Here is a 23,528-nt window from a genome sequence, read left to right as displayed (position 1 = left end):
ACTTCAGCCGCGCCTTACCTTTCAACTTTCCTGGAGAACGATGTCCTCTAGCCCGGCTTCAGCTCCTAGATCAACCCCGCACATGCTCTTCCCAGGACATCGAAGACCGAGGCTGGGAAGCCTCTGAGAATAAATGAATGAATGAATGAATGAAATAGGTATTTATAGAGCGCAGCGTTCACTCCAAGGAGCATCTTGGCGCTATGTGACAGAGACTGAGGGGAAGATAGGAGGGGAAAAGGGGAAAGTGCAGAAAGGATGAATGCAGAAGGATCAGATTAGTGCTAAGATTTCCTGATCTGAGGTGCTGAAGATCCAAGTTTTTAATAGCTTTCTGAACATGGGTTCGTTGTTGGTGTGTCTTAGCTGGGTGGGCAGGTGATTCCAAGCTTTTGCTCCTAGTGTGGCTATGGTTTTTCCTCCTCGGGTTTTCAGTTTGAAGTGGGGGTTGATGAGCAAATTCTCATTGGAAGACCGCAAAGTTCGTTTAGTTTTGTACGGTCTAAGATGATTTCTCAGATAGTGTGGCCCACTACCAGTGGTGGCTTTATAGGTGATGGTTAGGATCTTGAATAAGATCCTTTTATGAATTGGTAGCCAGTGGAGGGTTTTTAGGGCATCAGTCGAGGATGACCGTTTGGGGAGACCTAGTACCAGCCTGGCGGCGGCATTTTGAATCACCTGTAATCGTTTTATCACCATTTTTTTTGTTCCTGCATATAGACCATTGCCATAATCGAGGCGAGATAAAATCAGGGCCACTGCAACCGTTTTTCTAGCGTGCAGGGGTAGTAGATCAAAAATTTTTCTCAACATTCTTATGATTTGGAAACGGGTACCTGCAACTGTGAGTGCCTGTTTGTGGAAGGAAAGCGTGGGGTCAAATTTGAAACCTAGGTTTTTGGCTGTGTCCACTGTGGCGGGCGGTGGGTCTTAATTTCTGGGCCACCACAGGGTTGGGTTAAAGTTGTTAGCTTTTTCAAACAACATAATCTCTGTCTTGGAGCTGTTACACCTGAGATGGTTTGACTCCATCCATTTCATGACTGAGGTGAGGCAGTGATGAAATTTTTCTTCTGCCGCGGTGGAGTTTTTATCCAGGGTCAGAATCAATTGGGTGTCGTCTGCGTAGCTGATTGCTTCAATGTCAAAGGAGTCAATCAATGTGAGCAGTGGGGACATGTATAAGTTAAAAAGGGTCGGACTAAGGGAGGATCCCTGTGGGACCCCTGAGGACAGTTGTTTCCCTGTGGATTTATACCTACCTAGAGTGACGACCTGGTTCCTGTTTCTAAGGAATGCGGTTAACCATTCATGGGCTTTCTCAGTTATTCCTATTTGTTTCAGTCTATTTATCGCAATACACGTGCCTCCATCCATCTTAAACGCTGCTCCTTCAACAACTTCAGTTTCAACTTCTGGTAGGAACTACAATCTTCAGTATCTTGATGTTCACCGAAACACCATTTACAAATTGAATTCAGGTCCATCACCGACCTCTTGCGGTTACAAGACCCACAAGGTTTAAATCCAGTCGACATCAGACAAGGGCACACTGTTCCACTGACACCAGGTGTCGAAGTAGGTCTGGAAAGAAATAGAGGAGCCGCCTCTCGATCCGCGTTACAGCGCATAAAAGAAGAAACTGGCGTCCGTGCGCTGGAGGGGACATGTATGGCTCTGCTGACTTTATATCTGGAGACGTCACCGCTGAGCCGTGCGATGCCTTCCAACTGCATGCAGAGGTACTACTGAAAAATGTCCGGATCCAGACTGGCGCCTGGAGAGAGTTCAACGTTAAGGAATCTGCAGCTAGACTGTGTCTCTACCAGATATAGTGTTACCAAAGGTATGTACCTTTTATTTCAGTTCATCAGGATCTGCTCTTCTGGGGCCAGCAGAGCTCTAATACTGAATTTAGGAGCGTTAGGGGAGTGTGGGGTAGTAGCTAATGGACTACTAACCCTTTGGGACTGCTAACCAGACCTCCGTGCCTGTGCTCCTTCCCTAAAACAGGGTAAAGTCTAACTGTGCTACAATTGGCTAAGGACTTTAGCGCTCCTGTAAGTTCCTAGCAAATGGTACACCACTTACCCAGGACATGGGTACTAAAAAGGGTCCCTAAGGGCTGAAGCATTTCTTGCGCCACCCTAAGGGACCCACATATAAATTCCACACAGACTGCCTGTGCTAACCATGAGGGAAAATGACACGGTTGACTCCTGTGTCATGCCAAAGTCACTGTATCTAATATATGTAAGTTACCCCTACAGCAGGCCTTTGTACCGTAAGGCAGGGTGCATTAGATTTTGTGAGGAAATATCGGCATGAGCAGATATGCCATGTGATGTCTTGCTCTATTAGATGTTGCAAGTGATCAGGGAAGCCATTTTAAAAACGTGTGCTGGAAACTAGTGAAAATGAGTTCCCACAGTTTACATGATGGCTTTACTGAAAATTGTGATGTTTGCTATCAAGCATCTCATATTAATAAACTCACACAGATGCCAGTGTGGGATTATCTAATACATGCACACCGAGGGCACCTTATAGGTGCCTGCTGAAAACCTACCAGCCCCTGGTGTTTACTGACTGGTTTCTGCCAGCCTGCCACCAGAGAAGTGTCTGACCCCCAAGGGTGAGAGCCTTTGCTCTCAGGAGTTTTGAAACAAAGCCTGCTGGAGAATAGGCTAATAACACCTCATCCTACAGGTTGACCTACTGATTAGCATTCCAAGGCAGAAAAGCTTCAAAGAAGCTACTACCTTTGAAATGAGTCTGGCTTCCTTCACAGGAGAGGAGTGTGAAAAAGTGCCCTCTTTCTACATGGTTGCCCCCACTTTTTGCTGAACTGCTCATGTGCTTTGAGTGTGCCCTGGGCTCCTGCCAATCAGGTACCCAGGGCCTGTGTTCTTGCCCTAAAACTGCATTGAAGACCAAACCCAATTAACACTTTGGCTACAGATCAGACCCTAGTAAATGGTACCACAGGTACCCAGGGCACTGTGACCAGGGAAGGCCTCTTAGGCAACAGCACTTACTGTGCCACCCTTAGAGGCCCTGTACCTTTACACTCACACAGTGCCTTTGCAGGATGTGTGTTTGGGTGCAGAACAAAGTGAAGAGTCGACATGGTGTGAGAAAGTGGCTCTGTATATACTGTTCCCAAATAGGTACAGTGTGTACAGCGTCCACAGTCCCCAGAGGTTTGGCAGAGGCTAAAGTTAGATATAACCTTGCTCCCTAAAGTGGTAGCTTGGTCGAGCAGTAAGGCAGTATCAGAGGACAGTGTAAAGCATTTGTTGTCCACACTCGGTCTGCAAAGGGTCTCATACACTCAATAACTGACCTCTAGGCCAATGGTTTATATAAAAAATGTTTGTTTTATTTTAGAACCAACAATAGGTATTAAAATGTACTTATAAATACTTTTGTAATTGACTTTTGTAGGTAGTAGTTACAGGTTGTTGCAAGAGGCAACACAATTTCAAACACAATAATACATTGAGCTCAATGGAAGTTTTAAGTTATTTGCAATAATTACTTTCAGGATTACTTTTCTAACTCCAAGACTGGATCCTAGATTCAGTACTGGGACAGATCTTGGAAACAAGTGAGTAAAGTCGACTTAGTTACTATTGTGATTTTTAGGCAATATTTTGCTATTTTAAAAGTTGATACTTAGAAGACATTTCATAGAAAAACAGTCAATGATTCCCTATGGGAGAAAATTCAAGTTACAGGTATGGTATGTTCTCGTTACTTTTGTAATCCAGTACTGGGCTCCTAGGCTCAGTACTGGAACCTCTATCTAAAACAGGTAAGCAATTACATTTTCAGAGTTGGTACGATTTTTAAAGAATATTTGTAGTTTGCAAAAATCGACACTTAGAAGAAATTTCACAGAAAAACAGTCAATGATTTCTTATGGGAGAAAATTGGGTTAATGTAAGTACGGTTGGGAATACTTTTCAGGGTCAGTGCTGGGCACCAAGATCCAGCACTGGGATCTCTCCTAATAGCAGGTGAGTATTTCCGTTTTCGTTACTAGGTTGATTTTAGGTGAATATTTTACGTTTTAGAAACTCCACACTTTGACTGGTTTCTTCTGAAATTTCTTCTATGTTACCCAATGGAGGAGAATTGGGTTATCGGCTTTTGGGTAAGTACTCGACTGGCAGAGTTGAGGTTCTGGGCACAGACTCGGGGGTCTCCCAGGGTCAGGTAAGTGCAGTTGTTACACCCTCAGCGGCACAGGGGCAGCCAGGTGCAGAGTGAGTTAGACCCAATGTTATCCTATGGGAGGCGGGGGGGCCTTGGTTGGTGGCTGCTGACTAGCAGGCCACCCGGCTGTGGGAGCTGGGCTCCTGGTCACTTGCTCAGGGCAAATGGGGAAGTAGATTAGAGGTTGCACTGCCAGGGGCAGTCGGGCGGCTGGGTGCAGGGTGCTTTTGGGCCTTTGGGCGCTCAATGGATTTCAATGGGAAAGCTCCTGGATGAACCAAGGCTGCAAGCTCGGGGACGAAGATTCTTCAGGTGTCACCACCACTTCGAGAGGTAAGTTGGGTAGTTGGAGGATAGGTAGGTACCCAGGAGTTGGGCACAGGGGGCCGCAGGGTGCCGGGTGCAGGGGTGCCTTTTGGCGTCCGGAAATCTTTCCCTCTGTTGATCGCGGTTGGGGGGGTACCTGGTTCTGAGGCTGCAGGCGTAGTCGGGAGCGTCGAGGTGAGTCCTTGGGTGCCGGATTCGAGGTCAGTCGCCGGGGGGACGTCCTTGGGGTCTTTGTTCACTCCAGCACAGGCCCGGCCTGGCGGGTGCAGTGTGTGCAAAGTTCGCGGTTCCGGGCTGATGCCAGTGGTTAGAAACTAATGGGAGTCCCAGGGGCTTAGTCAAAAGGTAGCCAGGTCCTCCGGGGTTTGTGAGGTTGCTGGCCACAAGAGGCGCCGGGATTCAGCAGCAACAGGTTCGTGGTTCGACAGGTCGGTAGGGCTGGGGCCAAAGCAGTTGGTGTCTTCCTCTTCTTAGCAGCTGCATGGCAGGTCTTCTTTCTTCTGGCTCTTCTTTGCTTTTCGGAATCTGGAATCTAAGGAAGGAAGGTTCAGGGTGCCCCTAAATACTAGATTTAGGGGGGTTACAGGTAGGTAAAGGGTACGCCTCCTATCCTGCCACTCTCCTGTGGGAGGGGGGGCGGTAGCCTAGTCCTGATTGGGCAGGGCCTCCCATCTTCAAGATGGCGAGCGCCCAGAGATGTGCTTTACCTCTCCTCCCCCCACCTGAGGGGTGGGGTTCGTAGGCTGGCACATCCCCTGTCCTTATTTGGGTTTCCGGCCAGTCTTCTCGCCAGAGTGGGGTTTAGAACCAGTGGGGGCCAGTTTGCTGGGTGTAGCAAGTGGCCTGGGGAAGCTCACAGAGGCGGCATGCCTTTGAAGCTTCCCCCTGCCCATCCTGGGGGAGGAGACCTAGCACCCTGCCCAGGATACAGATCGGGGGTGCGGAATCTGTGCACAGAATGCGAAGGGCTATAGCATATCTTCTGATACCAAAAAGTCTACAGATTGGTTTTATCCATATTCCCCGGGGTGCTGCATACATTGGACAGAAAAATAATACATGTCCTACAGTTTCGCATTCTTCAACACATCTATAACATTTGTCGTTCTTGGTTCCTTGTACCCCCCATCTAGAGGTGAATTCTGCAATGGGTAGAGTACCCACCCGTATCTGGAAATATAGTTTACGATCTAAAGATTTTTCAATAGTATCCCAGTACTTCTCTAGGGAAGGATAGGCTTTTAAATCAAGAAAACGGCATGATAGATGGGTGGAAAAGCCTTGAGAAATTTCCATCTTATAGACCCATTCCCAATACATTATTTTCAACTTGTCTTTGGATGGGAAAACAGCATTTGCAGGATCTTTCCAAAGTTCAATCAAGCCTATACTACCCAAAAGAGATTTAATCCTATGTAACCAAGTTATTTTGTGGAACCTATCAGATTCTATTATATCCACGAAGCCACTCCTGTAATGGGCAAGTTCGTCTGTACACCATAGCCGACGCCAGTATAGTATTGGACGAAGCTTCACCAGATGTTCAAGTGGTTTTTTGCCAAGGTCCAATAGTAAAGGTCGCAATGGCGTGCTAGAAGATAGATTTGTGATCTTGCGTAAAAACGCATTTTCTAGTACCTTCAGGCTATTCAAATTACCGAGGCCCCAGAGCTCAGCCCCATAGAGGCATGAGCTCAGGACCTTCGTCCCATAGATTTCTAAAGCTGGAGAGATTGGCTTTGTGAATGAAGTTTTGAATCTAGACAGAAGAGCACCTGATTTTTGTTTGTGTTGTAGCACGGCGCGATCTAACTGGCAGCCCCAGCGCATGTCTTTCTGTGGTGATATGCGCAGGTATGTAAATGAGGTGACCTCCTCCAGGGGTAGCTTATTCATATACATTTTTCCTTTAAAGGATTTGTGGGCATTAAATGACATGAACTTCGTTTTTCCCGTGTTAACTTCCAAGCCCCTCGCTGTGCAAATTTCTTCAAAACACCCGAGGGCCTTTTGTAGGCCACTTGGGGTCTTGGAAATAATTAACGTGTCATCCGCGAACATGAGGATGGGAATGCGTACTGCCGCCAAGGCCGGCGCGTCGGTGGGGGTCAGTGAGAGATGACCGGCCACCCCGTTGACAAAGAGCGAGAACAGGGTCGGCGCCAAAACGCACCCCTGCCGCACGCCTCTGCCAACCGGGAAGTCCTCTGTCACCTCCCCCACACCCCCCCACCGCACCCGGGCAACATTTCCCTCATGTAAGCGGATGATCACGGTAAGAAGTTCAGGTGCAATACCCATTTCCCTCAAAACCTGCCAGAGCCTTCTACGTGGTACCAGGTCGAAAGCTGCTTTTAAGTCCACAAACACCGCATAAAGGGCGCCATTCCCCAAAACCACCGTCTTCCAGTACAAGTTGACAAAACGGAAAACTTGGTCTATTGTGCTTGTCCGGGATCGGAACCCTGCCTGCATGGGGCTTAAGATATCCCGATCTTCTATCTGTTTGGATTTCGTGGAGGAACATACGGCCGATGATCTTTTGTATCGAATCTATTAGACTTATTGGCCTGTAATTACTCGCGATTGATTTATCCCCCTTTTTGAACACTGGGACAATTTCTGCACCCTTCCACGAGGGGGGGATATCAGCTCCCTGGGCAATTGCGTTAGCAAGTCGCATAATATAGCTAGACCAGAGGCTTCTGCCATTGATGAACATGTCCGCAGGAATTCCGTCCATACCAGGAGCTTTTCCCCCAACCACTTTATCTAGGGCTCTATCTACATCTTTTAATGAAAATATTGCCTTACCGTAATAAACATGGCTAAAGGTCTCGCTAGGGGTTACTTCACAGGGTGCATACTGCGGTTTGAAGTAGTCAACCCATGCGTTCTGCACCACGTTGTTCTGAGGGCGCTCCGCTATACCACCCCTGTCCCATTTATATGTATCCCAGAATTCCTTGCTATTCTTGTTCCTGTAAGCATCAAGGAGATCCTTCCACATTTCGTTGTCCCACACTCCCTTTGCCTCCTTCAGTATCTTCCCATAGTGTGACCTGGCAGATTAGTTACTTTTTCCTCTGCCTAACTTTGGGGTTCCACTGGACTCTGTGCACACTATACCTCACTTTGGTGTAGTATATACAGAGCCGGCTTCCTACAAGGCAGCAGACTCCTTTGTCCAGAGCCATGTGGCACCTGTACAGGTTGGGAAATTAGCTAGTCAGGTAGTTGTGCCCACCCCAAGGCTAGTACCCTCACTAAGGTGGCCTAATCTGACATGGACAGGACTTTTCAGTTGTCCATCTTTGTGTTGGCAAACTTAAAGATTCTGGTACAGGGTTGTGCCCCCTTCCCAGACGAAGTGGTCAAATAAGGGGCATAATGACCCCAGGGGTAAGTAGCCCATAGGCTACTGTAAGAAAGTGGCTCTGTATATACTACACCTAAGTAAGGTTCAGTGTACACAGAGTCCACAGTCCCCAGAGGTTTGGCAGAGGTTAAAGTTAGATATAGTTACCAAACATAAGGATCCACCTCATGGAGGAAAACAAAAAACCTGGGTTAAAAAAACTTGGGTAGATGAGTGTGCGTGTCCCACAATGGTTGGACACACACTGAGTTGTTTAAATACCCCTCACACACCAAGAATGACCCATGGTGTCATGCTTCATCATCGGGGTCTTCTCGCCCCGCTGCGGGACGGGGCGTGCTACGACCTGCGACTACGCGGGAGCACTGACAATAAAGTGTTATGTGTAATGCAAAGGGAGGGTCTGGGGTAAGTGTTAATGTGAGATTAAAAAGGACCTGGCCCCTTAAGACAAAGAAACTTTAATATGTCAAGGGGGGGGGGGGGGGGGGGCTGGTACTAGTAAAAAAGGTTGTGCGGAGATTCCCTACTCAATGTGTGGTTACTCCTAATACGTCAACATGTTTCGATGCAGAAGCATCTTCATCAGGACAGTGCTAAGATCCCTCCTATATGGAAAGCGTGTACTTATGAGAATACTACAGACATAAGTGAAGATGCAACTAGTCATGCATAAATATGAGATACCTAATAGTATACATGTATGTTCTGTAAAGGGAAAAAGAAAAAGGACTGGTTTAGTGTCCCAGGAATTACAAACATTGTACCTGCAAACATAAGAAGTGCGCCACAAATGTGACCAAAACGTGATCGTTAGCCATAGATCTTAATATTTTAGGAAAAAGTGCGGTGACCTGTAAGAAAATAGAGACAGTACAAGACACTACAAACAGACAACAAAAAACACACACTCTATGAAATGCGTGGACTATTCTCTAAAATAGAGATAGACCCAGTGATAACAAGAATCCATACTTATGTGTATGTGAGGTTTCGCCTCATGAACCTTGAACAAGTGGAGAAATAGAGCCTCAATGCTAAATGAAAATGAAAAAGGAAACGGAGAGGGAGAAATGGCTGTTATCTCCAGAACGCTACTTGAAAACTGAAAGGCTGCGTCGGTATCCTCGAACGGCTGTGCCGTACTCACGTGCCCTTGTACTGCTACTAGATCAATGTGCATCCATCCCGCGGTTCCGCTGATATGCGGGACACTGTCGGATGCGTTCTATTTAAGTTAAGCCGGCAAATGCTAAATTAAGGGGAACTCTTAGCACCTGGTTCACTGCAATGGCTTCCGGGTGAGGGGCAACAATCTGAAGGACATTACCAATTGGACACATTACAAGTAATATTCTACCACCCATCAAAGGACATCATCCATGTGGCATGTGCAGTACTTGCACTCTAACCAAAAAGAGTATCCACATCACTTTCGCCAACGGTACTTCCTAAGAGCAAAGAAAATTCACTAATTGCAACAGCAAGAATGTTGTGTACCTCATTACTTGCCCCTGTAAGATGGAATATGTGGGCATGACCACTAGACAAGTGAAAATCCGGATTGGCGAGCATAAGAGCAATATTCGCTGTAAAAAGAGTACGACAAAAATGGCAACCCATTTCTTGACTCTGAACCATGGGGTTGATGACCTACGATGGACAGTCATAGAACAATTGAACAGTGATTATGGGCTCTTTGAAAAAGAGCAACGCTGGGTGTACCGTCTTGGTACACACTTGACGGGCCTGAATGATGAGATACCGTGGTCACAGTTGACGTAGTACCATCACTCCCCACATGTGTCTACTGACGCATGTCGTTTTTATTTCTCTTGCCTGTTTGACCTGCTTAATCAGAAACAGCGATTATCTCTTTTTGTGATGCAACACAAAACCCTCAGCAGTACTGCCTTCCTCCATTAATCTGTGTACAGCACTTGGTTTAGATTCCTCCAAATGACCAATGAGATATTCATAGCTGGTATCCCTGTCTGCCAGATATATCTTGAAAAAAACAATCCCATTCATTATCTATAATAGGCGATTTCACGCAACCCACCAGCCTCTATTTGCGCATGCCCACAAATTATTATTATTTTTTTTTATATAAGTCTTCAGGAGCTTATCTCCCCAAGTAATTATTCAATCCTTTTTATTCAATACGCCTTTAGACTTTAGCATCACTTCTCGCTACCACCCTGGGTTTAACACAGCATTTGGGAACGTACCTTCGGACGAATATGGTGCGTAAGGGGTGACACGTGTTTTTTGTATTTTACTCATGCATTTTTTTTATTCGTGCACATGCTCTCTACTCAACAAGTGACATCTGAGACTTCGTAACATATAAGTAACTCTGCTTCCAATATCTATTTTTAGCCCAGTCCTGCCTTTTTAACGCATACCACGGGTCCTCACTTCCGGTTTCCCGGAAGGTTAGGCTTTCCCCGTTCTAGTCTTCCGCCGGTTCCTCACCCGGAAGCCATTGCAGTGAACCAGGTGCTACGAGTTCCCCTTAATTTAGCATTTGCCGGCTTAACTTAAATAGAACGCATCCGACAGTGTCCCGCATATCAGCGGAACCGCGGGATGGATGCACATTGAGCTAGTAGCAGTACAAGGGCACGTGAGTACGGCACAGCCGTTCGAGGATACCGACGCAGCCTTTCAGTTTTCAAGTACACAAGTATGGATTCTTGTTATCACTGGGTCTATCTCTATTTTAGAGAATAGTCCACGCATTTCATAGAGTGTGTTTTTTGTTGTCTGTTTGTAGTGTCTTGTACTGTCTCTATTTTCTTACAGGTCACCGCACTTTTTCCTGCAATATTAAGATCTATAGCTAACGATCACGTTTTGGTCACATTTGTGGCGCACTTCTTATGTTTGCAGGTACAATGTTTGTAATTCCTGGGACACTAAACCAGTCCTTTTTCTTTTTTCCTTTACAGAACACACATGTATACTATTAGGTATCGTATATTTATGCATGACTAGTTGCATCTTCACTTATGTCTATAGCATTTTCATAAGTACACGCTTTCCATATAGGAGGGATCTTAGCCCTGTCCTGATGAAGATGCTTCTGCATCGAAACATGTTGACGTATTAGGAGTAACCACACATTGAGTAGGGAATCTCCGCACCACCTTTTTACTAGTACCAGCCCCGCCCTTGATATATTAAAGTTTCTTTGTCTTAAGGGGCCAGGTCCTTTTTAATCTCACATTAACACTTACCCCAGACCTTCCCTTTGCATTACACATAGCACTTTATCGTCAGTGCTCCCGCGTGGTCGTAGCACGCCCCGTCCCGCAGCGGGGCGGGAAAACCCCTATGATGAAGCATGACACCATGGGTCATTCTAGGTGTGTGAGGGGTATTTAAACAACTCCATGTGTGTCCAACCATTGTGGGACACGCACATTCATCTACCCCAATTTTTTTAACCCAGGTTTTTTGTTTTCCTCCATGAGGTGGATCCTTATGTTTGGTAACTAATTCTGAGTGGAGGACGTATCCACCTCCAGTGCCCGTGTAGGGCTTTTTCCTCTACACTCCCTAATCTTGTTATTGTTAGGTAAAGTTAGATATAACCTTACTCTAAAGTGGTAGCTTGGTTGAGCAGTAAGGCAGTATCAGAGGACAGTGTAAAGCATTTGTTGTACACAGTCAGCAAATGGTCTCACACACTCAAGAACTGAACTCTAGGCCAATTGTTTTGTATATAAAAATATATTGTTTTATTTTGGAACCACAAGTAGGTATAATAATACTTTCTCAGAATGAGATGCTCTAGTTGAAAACTTTCAAGTAGCAATAGACTTTTGAATGCAATAGTTAGTTGTTGCAATAGGCAACACAAGTTAAACACAATGATAACATTGAGCTCAATGGGAATTTTTAAATAAACGCAATATCAATTACTTTGCATAGGTTTTTCTTACTCCGGTCTGGATCCTGGATTCAGCCCTGGTGCATCTCCTGTAAACAGTTGAAAGAAATCGTTTTCGTAACACAGGCAAATTTTAAGGAATATTTATATGTTTCAAAAATCAACACTTAAAAGAATTTCTGGCAAAAACCAGGCAATGTTATCCTATGGAGGAAAGTTTGGTTATCGGAAAATCAGTTGTAATTGCTTTGTAGGGTCGGTGCTGGGTACAAAGTTCCAGCACTGGGATCTCTCCTGATAACAGGTGAGCAATTTCGTTTTCGTTGATCTGGTGATTTTTAGTGAATATTTCAAAGTTTCAAAACTCGACACTTAGAAGAATTTCCAAGTGAAAACCAGTCAATGTTATCCTGTGGAGAAAATGTATGTTATCGGCTTTCAGGTAAGTATTTGACTGGCAGAGTTAAGGTTCATCGGGATAGACTTAAGGGTCTCCCAGGGTCAGGTAGGTACAGTTGTTAAACCCTCAGCGGCACAGGGGCAGCCGGGTGCAGAGAGAGTAGGCCCAATGTTAGCCTATGGCGGGTAGGGAGCCTTTGGTTGGTGGCTGCTAGCAGGCAGGCCACGCGGCTGTGGGAGCTGAGCTCCTGGTCACTTACACAGGGCAAGTGGGGAAGTAGGATAAAACAGATGCTGCACTTCCAGTGGCACTCGGGCAGCTGGGTGCAGTGTGCTTTTGAGCCGTCGGGCACTCAAAGGGTTTCAGTGGGAAAGCTGTGTGACGAACAAAGGCTGCAAGCCCGGGGACGGAGATTCTTCAGGTGCGACCACCACTTCGAGAGGTAAGTTGGGAAGCTTTCGGTTAGGTAGGCACCCAGGAGTTGGGCACGCCAGGTGCAGGGGTGTCTTTTGGCGTCGGCAAATCTTACCCTCTGCTGGTCGGGGGGGGGGGTCTGGAGTTGAGGCTGCAGGCGTCGTCCATAGCGTTGTGGAGGGTCCTTGGGTGCTGCATTCTTGGTCACAGTCGCTGGGGGGACGTCCTCGTGGTCTTTGTTCACTCAGGCACAGGCCAGGCTCGGTGGGTGCAGTTTGTGCTGGATTCACGGTTCCTGGCTGGCACCAGGGGTTGTTGCTTGTTTGAGCAGAGCCACTGCTCGTGGGAGTCTCTCTTTAGATGAGCAAGGCAGTCCAGGCCTCCGGGGCTTTCGAAGTTGCTGACCACAGGAGACGCCGGGGTTTAGCAGGAGCAGGTTCGAGGGTTGACAGGCCTGTAGGGCTGGGGCCAAGTCAGTTGGTGCACAGCAGGTCTTCTTTCTTCTTGTTTCGGAATCTGGATCTGAGGAAGGAAGGTTCAGGGTGCCCCTAAATACTAAATTTAGGGGCGCTACAGGTAGGGAAAGGTTAGGGACCAATGGGTCCCTTTCCTGGGGTGAGTATGCCCCCTGTCCTGCCACTCTCCAGTGGGAGGGGGGCAGGAGCCTAGTTCTGATTGGGTAGGGCTCCCCATCCTCAAGATGGCGAGAGCCCGGAGTCGTGCTTCACCTCGCCTCCCCCACCTGAGGGGTGGGGTTGGCAGAGGCTGGCACACCCCCTTTCCTTCCTTGGATTTTCCTGCCAGAGTGGGGGCCAGAAACTGTGGGGAGCAGTTGCTGAGTACAACAAGTGGTCTGGGGAGGCTCACAAAGGCGGCATGCCTTTGAAGCTTCCCCTGCCCATCCTGGGGGAGGAGGCTTGTCCCCTCGCCCCAGGATGTGCATTGTTGCAGGCACACGGGAGTGGATGGCTCTCTACCCAGGGTGCCAGCAACCTGTCTGCTGGGTGGCAGCCTCTCAGTCAGGACACTGGTTGTGGGTTAGTTTCAGGGGGCAAATCTAAGTTGCCATCTGTTGTGCATTTGACATTAAATCCCACACTGGCATCAGTGTGGATTTAATTTGCTGAGAAGTTTGGTACCAAACTTCAGTCTTCAGTGTAGCCATCATGGTGCTGTGGAGTTCGTAATGACGACCTCCCAGCACCATATACTCTTAATGGCAGCACTGCACTTAGTGCACAGGAATGGACCTGGGTACTGTAGGGGTACAGGGCTCATGCACCTGTACCCACACCACTGGCATAGTGCACCCAGCTAGAGGCGTGACTGAGGTATGTGGGGGCAGTGTGTTGTAGGCATGGCACACAGGGATGTGTGCCATGTCGACTTTGTTTTGTTCTGTACCAAGATACTCAGCCTGCAAAGGCAGTGTGTGTGTGTGTGTGTGACAGGGTACAGGGCCTCTAAGGGTGGCACAATAAGTGCTGCAGCCCTTAGGAGCCTTCTCTGGTCACAGTACCCTGGGTACCTAGGGTACCATTTACCAGGGACTGACATGTGGCCAGAGATGCATATTTGGTTTTATTTTGGGGGAAAGAACACAGGCCCTGGGGTCCTGATTGGCAGGGCCCCAGAGCACATCAAGTCAAAGTGCATCAGTAGTCTGGCAACAAAAGAAACCAGCATTGGCATAGCCAATAGGTCTCGCCTTTGGGACCTTATAAGTGTTTAGCCATGCAACAGTTGCATAACTAAATACTTACAAGGTCCCAAAAGCGAGACCTATTGGCTATGCCAAGCGGCCGCAAAAGTGAAAGTAATCGCGGTAAAGCGCCCGCGCACATGCACTGTAGCTCTAGGCTGGCCTGGTAGCACTTTTTGGAGCCCTCTCAATAAGTGTCGCCAGACCAGCGCATGCCCTGGGTCAGACGAGACCTAAAGGAGGGGGAGGGGGGTGTTTACTGCAACAGAAACCCACTTTCTCACAACTGCTACCCCACATTCCCCTCAATGTCCCTAAATTGAGTATTCAGGGGGCCCCTTAATAACAAATCTTCAGTTTTTTGTTGGACATACAAGGAGTGGAAGAAGGTGACTAATGACCCAAGAACCGAAGAGTACAACTTATTTGACACCAACCCTGCCCCTCTGTCTGCTGCACCCGACCCTCGTGGAGCAACTGATTCGTCCTGCTACTGTATATGCCTCAAGAACCCAGAGTCCTGCCAGTATTTCACAAACAAAAAAAGCCATCCTCTAGCTGGGTGCTCTATACAAGTGGTGAGGGTACAGGTGCCCGAGCCCTTTAAACCCACACTGATGCAAGTGTGTGATTTAATGAAAAATGCACTCCGAGGGCATCTTAGAAATGCCCCCTGAATAACGACCAGCCTCTGGTGGGTTCCCTGACCGGTACACACCAGCCTGCCACCACGAGACATTTTTCTGGACCCCTGGAGTGGGAGCCTTCGCTCCCTGAGTCCGGAAACAAAGCCTTTCCACAGGCCAGGAAGAGCCATCTTTGGTAGGGGGAGCTTCAAAGGCCTTGCCGCCTTTTTAATGCGGCCCCCAGCCTCTCCTGCTATCAGGAGCATGCCCCCCTTCCTGTCTCCCCTCCTTTTTAGCGGGAAGACAGGCAGGAAAAATTAGCCAGCCCATAAGGTGTGCCTACCTCTACCAACCCTACCCCTCAGGTGGGGGAGGCGAGTTGAAGCCCACTCTTCAGAGTCCATCATCTTGCAGATGGCAGGCACTCTCCAATCAGGATTAGGGATAGTGTCCACTCCCCTATGTTGGGTGAGCACACCCAGAGTGTAGTCACCCTAAGGTCAGTAGCCCATTGACTACTGACCCAGAGGCCCCTAAAACGCCACCTAAATACAGTATTCAGGGGGCAGCCCTGAACTAAAACAGATTTCCGCAACCTGCAAAAGAGGCCCAGCAGAGGAGACTGCAGGGAAGAACTGACTTGGCCCCAGCTCATCTGCCGTTTCCAGAGATCCTGCGCCAAAAGTCGCCTTATCCTGCAGCCTGCAACCTCGAACGCCTGGGATGACTGACTGCCTTCAATAGGGACCAGATCTCCTGTGGACAGCAGCTCTGTTCAAAAGAAACTCCCAAGACAGAGACTGAGGGCAAAAAAAAACCTGACATTTGGAACCACTACTGCATCCGTCGCCTACGTCCCGAGTGGCCCACCGGTCCCAGCGAGGCCCCTAGCACTTGAGTCCACCGTGATTTGACCCTTCCAGGACTCCCCGACATCACCTGCAGCCTCTGCACGGAGACAACCCACTAACCCTATCTATATAGCATATATATATATATATATATAACACACAATGCAGCCTCCCATAGACATGCTGAGTAATGTTGCAATTAATTCTCATGTACATAAACATATTCCAATAAAGCAGGGAGAAAGAAAGTCTTTGAAAACTGCTTTAATATACAGCAGAAAAGCACAATCCTGCAAGGAATAATGAAAGAAACATTGCCAGCACAAGGGCTGCATTGTAGAAACAGTGTAGAAAGCTGAAAAGCTAACCCTCATAAACACTCGATAAACTGGCAGCCTTGACCCCCAGCTTCCCATCATGCCTCAGGGGTGACAGGTCAGTTGTTCTTTCCGGCTCCTTCTATCAGGACCCTGGTTACTTCAGGTCTATTTGTTCTGATTTCTGTCAAAAAATACCTCAATTTTTGGGTTAAACCCTTTTTACTCCGACGTCTTTTTGGTGTTGGAGTATTTCTCTACGGTTTTTTAGAGTTGAGCATTGTTTTTTAGTCGGAAATGCTCTCTTTTTGACCCTTGCCCTTCCTGTGGCAAGAAAAAGGCTAAAACAGACTCTCATCCTGTCTGTATTTTATGCCTGCCTTCTGATCATGATCCTAAAACCTGCCTGCATTGCCAGCTGCTGTCCAAGAGAACGCTGAAGGACAGGGAGAGGATTCGCCTCTATGGGCTGGCTGAGAAGAGAAGATCACCTTCTAGAGTCAGGTCACCGATGAAGGAGAGACCATCCACTCCATCTAGAATTCCAGTATGCTCCATCAGCGTCGGGCTCATCGCCTCAAATCCCTTCATCAGCAACGAAAACGTAGACGAGAAGACCATCAACGGCGGGCTTGCCGTCGAGAGAACACCGGTCGTCGTCAAAGTAAGGTACGTCGAATCCTCCGCCGTCGTCAACCCAGCGACAATTTGCGTCGAAGTCTCTCTCCGCTGGTGCGCCTCGCCCAGCGTCAAGAGGCAGATCTCGAGTGTCGCCATCGATGCGGCGTTATACATCGAGACAGGCTCTGCCGTTGCAGGGTCACCAGCGATAGGCGTCGAAGCACACCTCTCCGTCGACGTCAACCAGGCGACTGTCGACGTCGAGACAGGCTCTGCCTTCGCATGGTCAACGGCGATGGGCGTCGAAGCACACATCTCCGACGTCAACCAGGCGACTGTCGACGTCTAGACAGGCTCCGCCGTCGCAGGGTCAACGACGATCGGCATCGAAGTATACATCTCCGTCGACGTCAACCAGGCGACGTTCGACATCGAGACACGCCTCATCACCTGAGGCTAGACACTCATCACCCCTGTCGGCGTCCAGGCGCCGTTCGAAGTCGAAGGCAAGATCCTCTCCGACAACAAGGCATTAGACGTTGAGACCAAGGGTGAAATATACCAAACTTCGTTCGACCTCGAGACGGCGATCTCCGTCGACGACGAGAAGTGTCCCGGGGTCTATGGGCTCCAGACATTCAACGTCACGCCATACAACGTCGAAGCACACAGAGATCGACGTTGAGGGTGACAGAGCCGGTCAATGTCAAGACACTCTCCATCGACGTCACATCGCTCATTGCGACGGCGATCGCGCTCCAGATGCCGCAGAGAGTCCTCCCACTCTATTCGGATCTCACCCCAGATGATTGCGTCATCACGCAGTGCTTCTGCTCATTCACAGGAGCCTACAAGAGGTTCTCCAAGGAGACAGCGATCTCCTTCCATCCATCTTTCTCCCAGATGGCTGCAACCGCTTCATCATTGGCAGACAGTACCCACAGGTCATGCTCAACGGCCTGCGGAATACTCCAGCCCACTGCACAGATCTCCCTTACAGCGTCTTGTGCAGGAAGTGGACAGATCACCCACCACTCGGACCAGAGAACACCGAGGCAGATCCCATGAACACAGGTCGACTCGAGGGCATCACAAAAGACGACGTACACCGTCTTGGTCGTCCTCTTCGACACACCCATTTAAGAGGGATTACTCACCTACCCTGACGGATAGTACCCGTTCCAGAGTGTCGCCCATTGATGGTGAACACTTCATGATGTTCTCACCAGAGAAGCTCAAAAGCTGGGCATCACCATGTCAACTACTCGGACGACAACATCCATTATTTTCGAGACTCCATCAAAGGTCTGCGGCTAAACCATTGCTTCCTTTGGTCCCTGGGATCATTGAACCTGTAATCGATGTCTTCCTAGCCCCATCATCGGCTAAAGCAGCTCCAGCGCGGATCATAAAAAAATACAAGCCAGGTGCATTGGCTCCTCTTTTCCTTGGATCGGATCCAACTCTGGATTCTGTCATTATTGCAGCAGCGAAAAAGACGCATGCAGTTGCATCTTCCTCCTCCGGAAAAAGCAAGTAGAGCACAAGATTCTTGGGGACGGAAGGCTTGTGGCTCGGCAGCGTCTTCTCTACAAGTGTCCAACGCTGCGGCCCTGCTGGGGCATTACGACAGGTCCCTATGGGATTCACTGGAACGTTTTAGAGACAAATTTCCAAAAGAGGATCAGCAGGACTTCTCTGAAATCATTCAGGAAGGTGTTCTGGTCGCCAACCAGGTAATCAGCACTACAGCAGATGGTGTGTCTTTGGCAGCTCACTCTTATGCACATGGCATATGTGCACGAACATCTTCCTGGTTGCGCCTGACGGCATTAAATCCGGATGCACAGCAGCGTATACTGAATCTCCCTTTTTCTGTCACTTCACTGTTTGGGGCCCACACAGATGAAGAAATGGCGAGAATGAATGCCGAATTGGACACCTTAAAGGCGGTGGGCCTGGAGAAGAAAAAGGAGTTTGACGCGGTACAGGCCTTACAATCAGAAAGGTAACGAACAGAGGGTTCAAACCCCTCAATGGTCGCAAAACAAACTGTGTAAATTCCAATACCAAGGCCGACGCTCCTCAAGGGGAAGAGGAGGACACCAACAGCAGTCCTCCTCCGCAACAAAAACTCCAGGGAAGCAATGAGTCTCTGCTTCCTCTAGCACCGTTGCACACTCCAGTGGGAGGAAGTATAGCAAGTTACATTCAAGAGTGGTGCAACATAACCAGAGATCAGTGGGTGCTAAATATACTACAAAATGGGTACGCACTACGCTTTTGTGCGTCCTCAGACATTCCTCCGGTAAATCCTTGTCCGCTACATCTTGATCTCCTGCGTCAGGAAGTGTCGACCCTTCTCAAGAAACAAGCAATAGAAGAGGTCCCTCCTGCACAGAGAGGAAAGGGAGTTTACTCAAGATACTTGTTCAGAAAAAAGACCAACCGAACAAGGTCAGACCTATATTAGATCTACGTGCTCTGAACAAATACATCAAAAAGGAAAAGTTTCAGATGTTGGCGCGCCATCAAATATTCCCATATCTACAAAAAGGCAATTGGATGTGCTTCTTGGACCTCCATAATGCGTACTTTCACATTCCAATCACAACACGACATCGCAAGTTCTTGCGATTCATGGTGGGAACAAGACCTTACCAGTTCAAAGTCTTACCCTTCGGCCTAAAATCGGCTCCAAGGGTATTCACGAAATGCATGGCAGTTGTAGCAGCAGCATTTCAGCGCCAAGGCCTGTTTGTGTATCCATACCTAGACGGCTGACTGTTGAAGGGGTCATCTCCTCACATGGTGCAGGAACACCTTCACATCTGCATGAATCTCCTTTCACGTTTAGACCTGCATGTCAATCTGGACAAATCGATCCTTCAACAGACTCAATCACTCTACTATCTGGGTGCCAATATCCACTCCGACCTCGGAAAAGTGTTTTCTTCGGCGGAGAGACTGTCATCAATGAGAGACAAAGGCAACATCATCCTTCAAACTCATCAGCCTTCAGTGAGACAGGTGGCTTCTCTACTGGGCTCGATGGCCGCCTGCATTTCTCTCATACCAAACGCCAGATTGAGGATGAGACCGTCGCAGCAAGATCTAGAGGACAAATGGGATCAATCCTCTGGTCAGTGGAACAGGATTCTCCTCTCCTGCAGCAAAGAAGTCCATTCTCTGGTGGCTGCAACCACAGAAGCTTCTGGTGGGAGTCCCTTTTCACCAACCTTCGCCAGAGCAATCCCTGATCATTGATGCATCACTTCAGGGCCGGGGAGCACATCTAGGTCATCTGCAAACTCAAGGCAGCTGGACCAACAGAGAACAGACGTATCACATCAATATGCCGGAACTGTGGGCGGTTCATTTAGCCCTCCAGGCTTTTAAGCCGTCAATTCAATCCGGCTCGATCCTAGTACAAACGGACAATACAACCACAATGTATTATCTGAAAAACAAGGTGGAACACGCTCTTGCCCTCTGTCTCTCGAATCTCAGGCGATCAGGCACTGGCTGCTAGCCAGGAACCTATCGATCACGGCAGTCCGTCTGCCGGGAGAGCAGAACGTACGATCAGACGCCCTCAGTCGTCACTTCCAAGAGCAAGAAGACTGGGTGCTCAACAACGAAGTGGTGGAGGACATTTTCCATCAATGGGGTCATCCCTTCATCGACCTCTTTGCAGACTATCAAAACAGAAAATGCCACGCCTTCGCATCCAGGTTTTACCAACCAGGAACGAGGGGGAATGCGCTTTTGATAGATTGGTCATGGACGTTTGCATATGCCTTTCCACCCCTCACTCTCATTCCAAAGGTGGTGGCCAAACTCCTGCGATCCAGGATGAAGATGATACTCATAGCACCGAACTGGCCTTGCCAATGGTGGTATCCGGACCTGTTGCAACTCTCGGTTCGCCTGCATTGGAGACTCCCGTGCAGGCCGGACCTTCTCACCAAAATGGGAGGGACGATTCTGCATCCCAGCCTTCCCTCGTTCAGCTTAACAGCATGGCTCCTGAAGTCCTGCAGTACGGACATTTGAACCTTCCTCAAAGCTGCATGGACATTTTAAGGGAGTCAAAGAGACCTTCCACAAGAACTTCATACTCTCTTGTGGAAAAGGTTTTACTTGTGGTGTATCCGTAATGGTTGGAGTCCAGTTAACGGGCAAGAGTAGGTTATCTTGCCGTATCTACTCTACCTGGCCAAATGTGGTTTGAAGTATTCATCCATAAAAGCACATTTGGCGGCCATCACAGCATATTGTAAATCACCTAACCAACCTTCTTTATTTCAACTTCAGGTGGTCAAGGACTTCCTACAGGGGTTGAAGGTTTATCCTCCTGTTCGACCTACTTCTCCTCCTTAGGAGTTAAATATAGTCTTGTCTAAATTGATGGGCCCTCCATTTGAACCCATTCATAAGGCTACATTGCAACACCTTACTTGGAAAGCAGCTTTTCTAGTAGCAATTCCATCAGCACGCAGAGAGTGAAATACAAGCGCTCTGTTAAAAAAAAAAAAAAACTATACGGTTTTCCACCATATTAGGGTGGTTATGCGAACTCACCCTTCCTTCCTGCCCAAGGTTGTGTCTGAGTTCCATGTTAATCAGACAATTGTTTTACCCTCTTTCTTTCCCAATCCTACCACTCCAGCAGAAAGGTCTCTTCATTCGCTAGACCTCACGAGGGTTCTCAAGTTTTATTTGGATGCAACGAAATCCATTAGAAAAGCTGATCAATTGTTTGTAAACTATGGCTCTGTTAGAACAGGCTTCCCAGCTTCTAAAAGATCCATTTCGAGATGGATAGTATCTTGCATAAAGTTGGCCTACCAAATAACAAACACGCCTCTGTTTACCTCCCCTAAAGCTCAGTCTACTTGGGGCAAGGCTGCTACGGTTGCATTTCTGCACAATGTACCGATGGCCGAGATTTGCAAGGCTGCAACTTGGGAATTGGTACGTACGTTTGCCAGGCATTACTGTCTGGATTAGGACTCCAGGGCAGATACCCAAGTGGGCCAGGACTCCTTGCGGAATCTGTTTAAATGCTAACCTATTGGAGTCTGTGTAGGCCTTATGGCTGTTATGTATCTTGATGGTACTTCGGTTTACTTGCCTGTGAATGCTTGACTATTGATGAGGATCACCTGGAAGAGAAGGATAAGTTACTTACCTGTAATCCTAGTTCTCTTCTAGGGGTATCCTCATCAAAGTCATAAGCAACCCACCCGCCGCCCCGGGCAAGTGAACAAGATACATATCCGCTTTGTGCTATGGTCTGCGGATCGCCGCAAAGAACTGACCTAACTGTCACCCCTGAGGCATGATGGGAAGCTGGGGGTCATGGCTGCCTTAAAGGCACGGTGCCAGTTTATCGGAGTGTTTATGTGGGTTAGCTTTTCAGCTTTCTACACTGTTTCTACAATGCAGCCCTTGTGCTGGCAATGTTTCTTTCATTATTCCTTGCAGGATTGTGCTTTTCTGCTGTATATTAAAGCAGTTTTCAAAGACTTTCTTTCTCCCTGCTTTATTGGAATGTTTATGTACATGAGAATTCATTGCAACATTGCTCAGCATGTCTATGGGAGGCTGCATTGTGTGTGTATGTGTGTATATAATGTGTGTGTGTGTGTGTATATAATATATATATATATATATGTGTGTGTATAGATATTGATATGGATATAGAGCTACATATATGGTTTTCACATATGTGATGTGTTTCCGGGGTCCCGCACATGGGCGGGAATATTCATGTGCTTATTACTTGGATGAGGATACCCCTGGAAGAGAAATAGGATCACAGGTAAGTAACTTATCCTTCTAGAAACCAGTAGTATAAAAAAAATAGTCTTTTGTGGTTCTTTGGGCAATGGACTCTTCGATTGGTTTGTCATAGCATTCGCAAAAGGAAGCTATTACTAATTTTCGTAGAGCAGTTACAGATTTGTTCATTTTTAGGAATGTAGGTTAGAACTGGTTGCTCACTGTATTCCTTGTACACATCTCCAATTGGGGTTATTGTATTCTGAATATTTAGGAAGCCACAATGAAGCTGCTTAAGTGATACCCTTAATTAGACTGTTTCCTGAAAAATTTAAAGAATAAAACTCCTGAATATGAAACTCTAGGGATCCTTCCGTCCACTGCCTGAAAAGTTCAACCTAAAGAATAAGGGAGGATAATCAACAAGAAACGTACCCACTAGGCTACGTTTAAGGTAGGTAAATATAATTTCTGGATCAAGCAGAATGTAATTGTATCTGAAATGTTTTAGCTAGTATTGTATGCACTAAAAGACTTTTGCATATTTGTTTCCTCCTAGGGTGCTTTGCCTGCAATTCAAGAGGAGCACCGCAGTTTACTGCAAGAAATTAAAGTCATTCAAGAAAATGAGCATGCCCTTCAAAAAGAAGCTCTTAATATTAGGCTTAAAATTGAACAAATAGACAGTCATATTACAGAGCATCAGTCAAAAATAAAATACTGGCAAAGAGAGGTAATGTGAATCTATCCAATTTTCTGTCTAGTTTTTGGGCAATTGAAAATAATCGCATGATTCATATTTATACAGCATAAGCAAAGTTCCAATGTATATTTAGAAATGTTTGCTGTAAATGATCAGATATCAAATGTTGTGAACAGAAATGCCCTGCATAGCACAGACAGCTCCTATCTGAGCTGCCTCACCCATGTTAGATACAGTATTATGATATCACATTCGAAGTGTAATTGGCGTACGAGTTAC

General features: G+C 47.5%; 1 protein-coding gene across 3 annotated transcripts in view; it reads left to right on the top strand.

Annotated features, from left to right (window-relative positions):
* The window catches only part of SMC4 (structural maintenance of chromosomes 4), a 910,253-nt gene that overhangs the window by 696,306 nt on the left and 190,419 nt on the right, over positions 1 to 23,528 (top strand). For all 3 annotated transcript variants that reach the window (XM_085634717.1, XM_085634719.1, XM_085634718.1), the window contains exon 20: positions 23,106 to 23,279. In XM_085634717.1, the coding sequence (XP_085490843.1) occupies positions 23,106 to 23,279 (174 nt within the window). The remainder of the gene's footprint in view (positions 1 to 23,105; positions 23,280 to 23,528) is intronic.

This window comes from Triturus cristatus, chromosome 11 (genome assembly GCF_964204655.1).
Source record: "Triturus cristatus chromosome 11, aTriCri1.1, whole genome shotgun sequence".
Lineage (NCBI taxonomy): Eukaryota > Metazoa > Chordata > Amphibia > Caudata > Salamandridae > Triturus > Triturus cristatus.
This window is presented reverse-complemented; position numbering and strand designations above follow the sequence as displayed.